This window comes from Buteo buteo, chromosome 11, assembly GCF_964188355.1.
Source record: "Buteo buteo chromosome 11, bButBut1.hap1.1, whole genome shotgun sequence".
Taxonomy (NCBI): Eukaryota; Metazoa; Chordata; class Aves; order Accipitriformes; family Accipitridae; genus Buteo; species Buteo buteo.
In genome coordinates, this window is record NC_134181.1 from 31,634,388 (window position 1) to 31,646,244 (window position 11,857).

Consider the following 11,857-nt stretch of genomic DNA (forward strand, 5'->3'; position numbering starts at 1 on the left):
GATGAAGAGCCCGGTGGCGGACGTGGTCTGCCTGGAGTTAGGAGATAGGGACAGACGTGTCTGGGCTGTCTTGGTTGATCCTGCTTTCAGCTGTGCGATTGCCACCGTGAGGAGGAGGAAGAGGACGTGAGGCAGCCCAGCCGGGGGGTGCGACCGGCCGCCGGCCCCCGCCGCCTGCCTGCGCTCCCCGCCCCGCCTTCCCCGTGAGGCGGCCGCGCCGCCGGCAGCGCTTCCCGCCCCTTCCCGTTGCCATGGCGCCGCGCTGTCGCTGCAAGATGGCGGGCGGGCCCCTGCTGGCTCCGCGGCGCTGCCCTCCTTAGACGCCATGGAGGCTGCTTTCCTCGGGGCGCTGCTGCTGCTGGCGGCACCCTGCCCCGGACAGCGGGCTTGGGACCCCGGTGGGTGGAGGGCGTCAGGGGCCGCCATAAATGGCAGCCTCCTGGTGGGTGAGGGATCTGCTGAGGGAAGGGGGCCAAAAGGGCGGCCGCGGGTGTGGGGAAAGGGGGGTCGGTCTGCGGCGGGGCCTTTCCTGACTGGCGGACGGCGGGGCCTGCCCGGGTGGGCATGAGGGGAGGCCACGGAGTCCCTAGGGACTAGGAGGTCGGGGGCCTGAGGTGCCGCAGCCCCAACCCCAACCCGAAGGTGCTGGCCCTGGAGTTTTCTGCCACTGCTTAGCATTGGGGGAGACTCGGTGAGGGAAAGGTGCAGCTGCTTTTGTTGGACCTTCCAACTTTAGTGAAGTCTGTAAAGGAAATTCTAGTCAAACTCCCAACTTGGAGCCGTAAACTTGAAAGTACATCCGCATGCTGAGGGCAGTGGTCTGCAATTACTGGATCGCAGGTAGTGGTACGCCCCTGATAACCTGTCATGGCCACAAGAAATTAAAAAGTGTAAACTGGAGTTGGCAAGAAATGCTAAGTATGTTGTTGCCTGACCTGTGTCGTATCTGCATGGGCCAGTAAGTACTGCAGTTTCCTGCCTTAATGTTACACTACTGCGTGTACTACTCGGTACGCTTACTGAGCATCTTGACAAATGTAAACGCGTGGTATAGAAAACTATGGTGAATCCACTGCTCTAGCACTTTGCAAGAATGTAAATACAATCCTGTACTTGGCATCACAATCCTGTACTTGGCATCACAAAATATTTTTTTTCTGTTTGTGAGATTTTAAAGTATAGGAAGGTAAGAATCTAGCCCAAGCATAGGACCCAAATATGTCTTACAGATGTTACCTTTTTCAGTTAGTATGTGTTAAGACTTGTTTCTTTCTCTCTTTTTTTTTTTTAGTCTTTCAGCCTTCATTTATCCATATGTCAGGGTCCACAGTAAATTCGTTTTTTCTTGGAAATTCTTCAGGAGTTAATTTTTCTGTAATTTTAAGTCCTATAGATGAAGAGACAGGTAAGAACACTTCACTTTCCCCCTCTCCCCCCGAGTAGTATGTAAATAAATATGTTTGAATTATTAATATTTTTTGACACTAAAATTACTGGAGAAATGGCAATGTACTTCATTTAGTGCTTTAATAGTTAGTGAAATAGGAACTCCAAAGGACTTCTGCTGATTAGGCCCTTTAGTCCTTTGTTGACTCCTTGTCAGCTGGGCCTGAGGGTGTGCTTACTTGAAGGCACAAGAGGAGTTTAAATATACTTCTTATTTTCTAGTCTTTTCTAAGTGACAGTGGAATGCTTTTTAAATTTTTATTTTGATATAGGAAAATTGCAGCTTGCAAATTGCAGTGGAAGTAAAAGAGCTGGTGATTGGAATTTGAATGTAACTCCTGGTATGGTATGTAAAATACTGATTCTTCCTAAAAACGGGAAGTATCGAACTGTCATATGTTAAGGGCTAATGAAATACTAGCAAAATGTTAATGTACTAACAGACCAGTTTGAATGTCTTGCCCTTGCCTTTTTTTCCTTGATATATCCCTTTGTGTGGATGCCCTTGCTGGAGTTAGCTGCTGAGATGCAGCTTTGACGCTCGTTCCTTGTTGTCTTCCTCCTCTCCAGAATTGCCTGTACTTTCTGGCTGGCTGTAGCATTTGAGACAGTTTCAGATCTGCTGGAAGGAGCTAATAGAAATAAAAAAGTAGTAGTTTTATACAGCCTGAGCTCTGGAACATCTATATTGGACTTGCCTTCAGTGTTATGTTATACATAATTCCTTAGGGGTCTTAGCAACTCTGCAGTCATTATAGTTTTCAACTGAAGGTAGCTGTAAAAACTGAAATTCACTTTTCAGTATTTGTTCTTTTCTTTAGAATTGTGTGTATGATTTGTGAGGTAACTTAATCTGTGTGCATGCCTTAAAAAGTTCTGTGGACAGTTCATATCCTCACTGTATTTGCGTATCTCAGTAGCAAACTCTTTGTCATTCCACTCTCAACAAATGTCCGATTTTATAGAGGAAGAATATTATTGTATTGTAGTGCTGACAAAACACAGTGGTACTGAAACTTGTCTTTCAAAAGCTGATGAGTGGTATAAATAAGAGTAATCTAATACAAGCCATCAAAGCTGTCAAACTTTATTTTGCGTTTTTCAGAACACTTCCAAAGTGACTGTAAGCTTGACTAGAGATCTGCAGTTGTGTTTGCCGAATGTCACTGACTGCTGCACAGCACCTCTCTGCGTGGTTGAAACACTTCAGGTTTTAGCTTGCCGTGATTCAGTGATGTTGGCGCATCTCCTGATTCAAGCTGAAATATATGCCAACTCTTCCTTTACAGGAAATGTGTCAGGTAAGTGTTTAGGTATGCTAAAGAAGAAATGGCGTTTTGTTTGTTCTTTTCCTCCATATATGAAAAAATAAAAATTTGGATTTGGGCAGCAATAAGAGATACTGTATAATCATTAATGGAATTTAACAAAAGGTTTGTACACTTTTGGAATAAACTGCAATGCCTGTGGTCTGTTTATTTGGATTCCAGTCCATTTAATCTGATTTTTATCTTTTTTTAAAAAAATTATTTTTATTTTTAATTCTTTTACAGAAAATGCAACTATCATCCCAAACCAGGTGTTTCAGCCCTTGGGCTCTTGTCCTTGTGACTTGACAGCTGGAGCATGTGACGTTCGTTGTTGCTGTGATCCGGTACTTATTTCATATTAAACTTTGATTAAGTGTTTTCAAATTTTCTAGACTCTTCCTATTGTCTGGATGGAGATAAAGGTACTGAATCCTTCAGGCTAGATGGGGCTAGAGGGCTTGTTTGGGTTTTCCAGTATTTCTAATAGTAAATATGACCTCTCTCTACAAGATTGGTTTGATTTACCTGTAAGTATGGCTGTAGTGCCTATGGTAATGCAATTACCGTGCAACAAAGTGACTATTCTTTTCCCTTGCAGGAGTGTACACAAGACTTGAAGCAGTTATTCAATGAATCGTGTTTCACTGGGGTGTTTGGTGGGGATGTAAACCCACCTTTTGATCAGCTGTGCTCTTCTCAGTCAATGGAATATACCCCTGATTGGTTTCCCTTCCTTTGTGTACAGTCTTCTCTTAACAACACACCATTTCTTGGCTACTTTTACCATGGCTCTACGTAAGTCTTAAGAAAATTTGTTTTCTCAACACACACGTTAGGCATACTACCAAAAATATAACCTGTTTTTATAATGAAAGTTATTTTGAAATTGGAACTTTAGTGTGTGAACTCTAAATGCAAATGGAGAAATGTCATTGGTTCTATATGAGAACATGGGACATGAAAGCAAATGTATAATTATTTGTTTGAGGTAGAGAGTAAAGAACTGTTTAATTTTTAAACTTGTTTGCAGTTCTACACCCAAAGTTCCTTCATTTAAGATCCCTTTACAAACTTCTCCTGGGAAACTTTTCACTGGTTACGGACAAGGAGATCCAATTATGACAGAAGAAAATGAGTATTTTACCATCCCCCAGGTAATCTTTTTGTGTTTAGGAGCTTTTGATTCCTCTTGGTTTGTTTGATACTCTCTGTATATCACGCTCTTTATGGCTTTGTAACCAGATTCTGAAACTTGCTGTTGTGAAGTGGTAGAATATGTTTTTCACCAAAAAGAAAAAAAAAGGCACAAAATTCTTATTAAAAGCAAACATTATCCTTCTTGATCCCCCTGCCCATCCCCCCAAATGGAAATGTCTTAATTATTTCAAGAAGTAAAAGCAAGCTTGGCAACCCAGTTAATAGTTTATGACTTGTCATGTTTCTATATTTTTTGGTTTGCCTGCTGTATTACTGAGCACTATAGTTGGTTTTCCCTTTGAATCTTAGTTATCTGGTTGTACTTTTTTCAAATTCCTTTTGCATTTTAGAGACTTGTTTGTTATAATTATTTTGACAAATTAAGACGAAGCTATACCATATATTGAAACTATTTCTAAAGCTGTGCTTTTAAAATTTTAACCTCTCTCTTGCTACAGCTTGAGGTATTTTGATAACATCAGATTACTTGTTTGTCAAAGTGTCATATATGGCTGTAGTACACACTTGGAGCATTTCACTAACAAATAGTCTTCAAATGAAAAGCAAGGGGCTAGAAAAGAGTCCAACATCCTTATTTCTGTTGAATCACCTGCAGCGATCCATGGCTGGACAGTGTGTTGGAAATGCCCCTGTAGCGTATCTCCAGAACTTTGATGTCAAATGCCTTACCAATCTAGCATCTTACAGGCAAGGACTGCCCCATGATGTCCGGATAAACAGTGGTACTGGAGGTATGCTGCAAAAAACCCTAACAGAAATGTGTTTTATGTTTCTCAGAGCTGCTAGAACAGAGCAAACCCGAGGGTTGTTGACATAGTAGCTACATGTAATATCTTTGTTATCTGTGGCTATAGTTCAGCGTTTGGGGATGTTCTATTCCTGTTTCTGATGACCTCCTAGCAAGTGTCCCACTATTTCCCAAGACTTAGGATACAAGAAATAGTGGGATTGGCTTTTGTTTCCCATTTATCTGTTTCTGGTGACTCATACTGGTTATGGCTACACATGACAGAACAGCACCTCTTGCATTATTTTCAGACTGTTGCAGAGCCCTTTTTCTGTCAAGAGGGTGCAGTATCATAATTTTAGAATTAGTGAGAAATGGTTACTTTCTGCATTACAAAAGCATATACTTAGGAAGTGTCGTTCTGGAGTTCGAGGTTATATGATTACCAGCATGAAGATAATTTATTTTACGCTCCATAATTGTCTAATTTTGTTCGTCTATATTACCTTTGTAAGACCCAGAGATAACTAGCTATGCTCTCAAAATACATAAACAGTTTGGTCCTTTACCAAAATTAATTTTCCAAATAATTTTCTACTCAATTTTCTTAACAACAAGGGTTGCACCTTGGATGTGAAAACAGTATGTCTGTCTCTCTTACTAGTCAGGATTACTGCAGTGTTTGTTTTTCATTCTCAGACTTCATCCAACAAAATGTCATCTATAGGACCATCACCGACATGGGCAAATTCATCACTGGAAGTGGTATGTCTCTTCCATTTAATAAATGTGTTTCTTACCTAACCTGGACTATATAAGAAATATATTATTTTGATGCCTAAAATGTTTACCTGCTCCAATCCTTAGGAAGGATCTTGTATGTTATCTAATTCTCAAAAAGTAAACTGTTCAGCTTACTACAAAGCAGAAAGTATTTAATTTACCCCAACTTCATTTAAAGTTGGTCAAGAAATTGGGTCCCTTAGCTTCCATTAAAAGTAATTATTGAGAAGAAAAAAACAATAATAAAAATAAAGATACAAAGAATGCTTTAAAAAAAACTTCAATATGAGCATGGAAGTGGGGCGAGATGGGCAGACTGTAAGCAGATGTATATGTCTCTGTTCTGTAATCTCTCATTCCTTTTTAAGGCCTTTTTGAGCCAATGAAGCAGTTACTTGATGTAGAACAGTGGTTCCCAGCCAGTGGGAAGATAATGCAGCACAAATGAAGCTAATGGAATCCAAGCTAATGTGTTTTTCTGGGCAGTGGTGGCTCTCTGGGAGGGATGAGATGAGAGCAGAGGGAGTCCTGAATCCACAGAAGTGCATCAGCTGGTGATGTAAAGTCCACTGCTGGGTTCTGCTGGAGAGGTTTAGCTACAAAAAGACCTGGAACCACTGATATTGAAGTATTGATAAGTTAGGGGATTGTATTGTTACACTGTCCTAATGAGATGAGACTTAAACAAGTGAAATAAATTCTCAAGAAGATGAATGTTATAATTTTCAGAATTTTGCCAGAGTTTTTTAATGTGTTCTTTTTCAGCTACAGAAACATAGCTTTCTCATTAGCAGTGCTTTTCATTTTGGCCTTTTTATTTCTTCTGCCAGAAAGCCTTCATACTGCTGAGAGTCTATGTCAAAATGTAACTTTTGCAGAGCATTATACGTTTATTTGGAAAGACAAGAGCATAGAGCGAATAAATGTCACAGTCTTCCTCGGAAGTTTGTGTGATGGAGGTATGATGAAATTTCTTTTACGATTTTTTAATTTACTTTTTTTTCTTCAGCATGGAAATTCTGTGATAGAATCTCTTATTTACTAATACTTCTTAAAAAGAATTTCCCCTGGACTCTAGGAAGAAAATTTATGGGGCTGATTTCCATTAATTTGTATTAGTTTGAATCTTCTTTTACAAATGAAGGATGGAAGTTTGTATACTACATAGAGCATACCTTTTCCTAATTTACAGCATACTTTTTGCTAATTTATTTCTTTAAAAGTAAAGTCATATTTTTTCTCTTTTACCAGAAATACTGACGCAGAGATTCACAGTCAAATTTCTAAGTTTAAAGAGTACTAATGCAGCAGAACTGTTTGGGAATCCAGGTATTAATACTTTACTTTGCCTCTTAAAAGTGAAAAGAAAAAAAATTTCATACGGTACAGATTATTATCAGTGACTATGTTTTAGATCTCTTTCATACTTCCTCATGTTGCTAGCCCCCACCTTCCTGTCTTAATGCACTGCCAATTGTAATAGCAGTGGTTTGTTCTTAGGCTTTTGTTGTATAGATATTGATTATTTAAAGTGGGGGTATTCCTACTGTAATGGAAATGTCTGTTCATTTACTTCAAGATTGATGACGTTTATTGTTAAAACAATGCTAATGCTTATAGATTCTTATACAATGTTAATGATTTACCCTTCTATGTTTAGGTTATCAAGTTGGAAAACCAGTGAGAGCTGCAAATATGAATGCTTCTGATACTTTTGGAAGCCTAAACATTTGGCAGCCAGGTACTGGCTTGTGAGGTTGCAGCTTCAACTGTAGTTAATGCTAAAATGTTGGTGGGTTTTGTGGTTTTTTTTCGTTGTTTTTTTTTTTTATTTTTTTAACATATTTTAGTTAAGAATCTGCCAAATTTTGCTTTTCTAGACTATTCCCTAGACTTTTGTTCAAACTTCAGTGAGTAAACCTCTAATACTTTCTTGGAAAATTTAACTTGAATGGACTTGTATCTATTTTTTTAACTATACCACTTGGTGTTTTGCATTCTAATGTTTGATATTTTTGCACAAAATTGAAAGCTAGAGATCAAAAGGTTGATATAGGAAAGCTCAAGTAAGATGTTTTCATTTCATAGCTGGCAGAGGTTTATGTATGTCGGCAACTTATACACCAGTTTTATTTGGACTAGATTTGTTCTCTGGGTGCATTCTAGAAGTTGGTATTAATGAAGATTGCAGCCTTTTAAGGTAAGCTACATAGTTTGAATTGTTTTTCCCTGCATCCCTCTTGCTTATTACACGATTCTCAAGTGCCTACTATCAGCACTGTTACGTTCTTTTTAAATGTTCATGTATGCATTTCAGCTTTCTGTGGTTGATAGTGTCATTTTTTTTTAAACAGGAAATTATAATAATGGTTTCACTTGCTCTCTCTGTATTCAAATGAGGATTATGTTGGGGTGGAATCCTTTGCCATTGCTTCCCTTCAACAGATAACTCAATAGTTCAATTTTGGTTTTGTTGAATGATAACATCAGATCAGGAAATAATATTGCAATCCAGAATGGTAGACAGTACAGATTTACTTTTTGTGTAATCTTACATTCTTATTTTGCAGAGGAAATGTAACTGAGAAATTGAATTCATTAATACGAGCTACTCACATTGGAAAGAGGGACAATTCAAGTTACAGTGATCTAAATGACTGGGTGGAAATTATACGTAAGTGAGGTTTGTGGTGTTGTTTGTAGTCAAAATGTGCCCATATGATGAATGGAGCATCTCAAAATAAACCCAAAATGTCATTTCAAATGCCTAAAGATACTGATCTGTGTATCTGGATCCATCCATCCATATATGTGTACACACATGCATATAACTCAATATGTACCTGGATGCTGCACTAACATGTATTTTACTGTCAGCCTGCACACATATGACTTGGTATTTTGGTTCTCTGTTGATAAAGTACTCCTTTTCTTTATGTGTATTTTACATAGAGAAAACATTTTTTTTCTGTGTTCCTATGTGACAGTTACCAGTATTTCACTGCACTGTGACAATAATATAACTCTAGAAAAGATAATGTTTTCCATAATATTTCCATTTAAATAACTCTGTTCTCCTCCATAGGTCTTGATCCTTTTAATTCTGATATCAATGTGAGCACTGGAAGCTTAAAAGGCATTTGTCCAGATATTCCTGCAAATCTGAATATTCGCATAATCTTTGCTGATGTGGGTGCAGTACAAGGGATTCCCCAGCAAGAGATTCTTGCTGTGCAGATCAGGTAGAGAGAGTTGTGTCTTGGCTATCTGACAAATAAATGTTTCCTTTTGAGACTTGCTTCTGTAACATATCCAGATTAAATTTTACAAACAAAGATGTTATTTTGTTATTTCTAATTTTTTACATGCCTTTTATTTGTGCAACGCAAATTCCTTTGATGACAACCAGGTTTGCCTAAAAAAAACCCTAATGGTTAAAAGTAGACAATCTTTCTACTTCACTGAAATATTAAATAAAATCTATGATGCTGCCAGTAGTAGGTATATGCAGGGCATTCCATCAGAAGAATGTTTTAATTTCTTATCATGTAGTGGAAGTGATAACATTGTCCTGTGTTCTGGCTTACCCCAATGTAGAGGTCTAGTTGAGAGCTGTGGTAAATGCTTTATTCTTTCCTGAAACAGGGGTTTTCCACTCTTTTTTTCCTAAGTCAATCCCAATCAAATACATGGGATTCTGTTCCACTTTACCTCATTTCCAGAGTTTGCAAGTTCTCTCCCTGCATGGTGTTGAAAATCCAGAGATCATCTACCTCCTCCTAAATACTGTGTATTTTATCCTTTCATAGTTATTTTTAGGCTCTAAATTTCCACTTACAGCCCTCAAGTAATAGTTATGCATATTCTTACAGTTACTCAACAGTCATATGGCAATTCCAGTGCGGGCTTATCTGTGAAAACAGCATCAGCTTTCTTCCCATCACTGCTTCTGTTCAGTTTATTAAAGTGCCAGCTCAGCCACCCATTCCAATGACAAGGTAATTTTTGTAAAAATGTTGATGTTTCACATTATGTTAAGCAGATGTAATGTGAATAGTGTTGATCAAAAGGTTACTTTAGTTTGGTGCAGTACAGAGCAAGAAGGCCTGGTTCAATTACTCAGTAACAATTCTGTTAGTGACAATGTTCCCCAGGAGCATGAAGAACAGGAAGGCCTATAAATTACCCTGCAAAGTTGTCATTTGGTTTTGGCCGAAAAGCTTCTGTGTCATTTACTTGAGTGGATAAGGGGTGCTGAGTGAGGCTCCCAAACTATCCATTATCTGAAAATGTTTATCACAAATGACAGAAACAGAGTAAGAGGGGAGGCTTCTGTTTTTATTAGACAAAAAAGTCGTAAGAGATTAACGAGAAGCTTGTGGTTTAGTTTTGTTTTTTCCCGTAATCTGGACACCTTTTCACTCTGTTTTCCACTTGTGCTGGTGTTCTGGTACTGTAGTTAATAAAGCTGGTTTGTTTGGGTTTTTTTCCCCAGATTTCAGATTAATTATACAGAATTCGACTGCAATCGAAATGATGTGTGCTGGCCACAACTTTTTTATCCATTGACACGGTTTTATACAGGTAAAAATAATAAGCAATGTGGAATGCCATGAACTGGCCATACTTTGAAACATTGTTAGGTGTGTGGAGTTTAGTCTGAAAGAATGCTTTGTAGTAGGGAATTAAAATTTCTCTTTTAGAAAGCATGGTCCAAAAAGTCTGTTTAATTTTTTGCTTGATAATGCATTGATTTCTTAGACTAGTGGAAAAAATAATTACTAGGAGTCCTTTCTCAATAAGATTGAAATTTTGTGAGTATCTGTTTGGCAGAGAGAGATTCTTTTTCACTCCCCCGTATAGTTTGGAGGGAGGTATGCGTTCTGTAGCAAAGGAGAATATATTGCTTTATGATAACTGCTGTGTTTTCCATTTCCTACTGTAATTGTAGGATTGTCAGTGTGTGTCATTGCCCTTGAAGGGTAGAGGGGACACTTTATTTCTCACTTTGCCAGTGTATGTTTTTCAGTCAGCCCACATGAGTTCCAGTAAAAATTTGCCATGTTGGTAAGACAGTTGCTTTTAAAATTTCCTATGTGTAAAACTGTGGTGGGTAACATTTTGTGGGAGACTCTGTAGGCTAAATGTCTGGCATTTCAAAGGGCATCAGGGCACTCGGACTCTGTGCCGAGAACTGCATGGACAGAGGCAACTGTCCGTGTTTATTATCTGCACAACTTCAGGGACTAAAGTTACGGGAAGTACAAAGTTTCCCAAGTATGAAGCATCTTGATTTGTGCTATGTTATTTTATTCAGGCTATGTATATGCTTTAATCTGTATCTTTTGGGTTGTTGTCTAAACTAAAATTAGGCTCTCATATGCTTATACTTGTTTTTTTTCTTCTTTTTTTTGCAGGAGAACCATATTCCCAGTGTCTTGCAAAAGGCCTGTCATTGGCATTTCTTGTTTTACTTGCAGCAATTATGAGTAACCCTTGGTTTTCTAAATTATGGAGTAGTTCCTTGGTTTAAAAACTTTGATGTAAAGAGAACCACTTTTGTTAATATGTTAAGTACTTTGCGGTAAAACTTATGGATAAATATTCTTGGATTTTGTAGACGTTTTGTATAAACATTTAAAGATACATCAAATTAATAGTCTTATGGTATACAGAAAATGGTTGTGTTATTTAACAACAAAAAGCAACAGAAGTATTTTTAAGCACTGCGCTTGTATAGCAGCAGGAGTGCAGAGTTGACTTCAACAGGGTGAGCTCTGCCTGAGGGGCTGCTCAGGGGCCAGCCCAGCCCAGAGGCTACAGGGGGTCGGGGTGGCCCTCACGGATGGGCCGTTGTCCTGTCAGGCTTGTTCTCCTCTCCTGGTGTAGCGGGTCAAGGCGGCACTTCCTTTCCGTGGTGAACCCCTTCACGCCCACCTGTTTGTTGGAGCGGTGGACCGATTATTCTCTCTTTTGAAAAGTATTAATGCTTCAGGTGTTTTCATGCATTGGTCTGTAATTGTCTTTTCCAGTTAACTCTTTGTGTGGGCAACCTGTACCTGCTCGGGGCTACACAGGGTACGGGAAAACATTTACGACCGATCTTCTTCAACTGATCAAGTATGACGTTCCGCTTGGGATTCTCCTGTGGGTCGGCTCTTACAATCCTCTCAGTGATGTATTTTCTCCTGTACGTCCTCCCACAGGGCAGCCTTGCCCGGGGTGAATCCGTGACTGCCAGCGTGCTGTTTTCCCTCCCATTTTTCGGGTTCGCCGTGGGTGGGAGGCTGCTCCCCGGAAGGAGTCGCCGACAAGCAGCAGCCTGCCCCCGGCCTCGAGGCAGGGGCTGCCGGCCTCACCAGCCTTCGGGCTC

The 11,857-nt window shown here is 39.4% G+C and overlaps 1 protein-coding gene across 3 annotated transcripts; it reads left to right on the forward strand.

Annotated features, from left to right (window-relative positions):
* Positions 1 to 258: 258 nt before the first annotated feature.
* Positions 259 to 11,088, forward strand: TCTN2 (tectonic family member 2). Of its 3 annotated transcripts, none has more exons than XM_075041423.1 (18): positions 259 to 446; positions 1,292 to 1,405; positions 1,719 to 1,792; positions 2,552 to 2,747; positions 3,000 to 3,100; positions 3,355 to 3,551; positions 3,787 to 3,910; positions 4,570 to 4,705; positions 5,401 to 5,466; positions 6,315 to 6,443; positions 6,736 to 6,813; positions 7,145 to 7,225; positions 7,573 to 7,684; positions 8,055 to 8,158; positions 8,570 to 8,726; positions 9,357 to 9,482; positions 9,980 to 10,068; positions 10,902 to 11,088. In XM_075041423.1, the coding sequence occupies exons 1-18, from the start codon at positions 326 to 328 to the stop codon at positions 11,015 to 11,017; spliced, it is 2,121 nt and encodes a 706-aa protein (XP_074897524.1). In that variant the 5' UTR covers positions 259 to 325; the 3' UTR covers positions 11,018 to 11,088. The 3 variants fall into 3 exon arrangements, with proteins under 3 accessions (XP_074897524.1, XP_074897526.1, XP_074897527.1); XM_075041425.1 differs by having other exon boundaries at positions 259 to 398; XM_075041426.1 differs by lacking the exon at positions 1,292 to 1,405 and having other exon boundaries at positions 259 to 398.
* Positions 11,089 to 11,857: the final 769 nt, after the last annotated feature.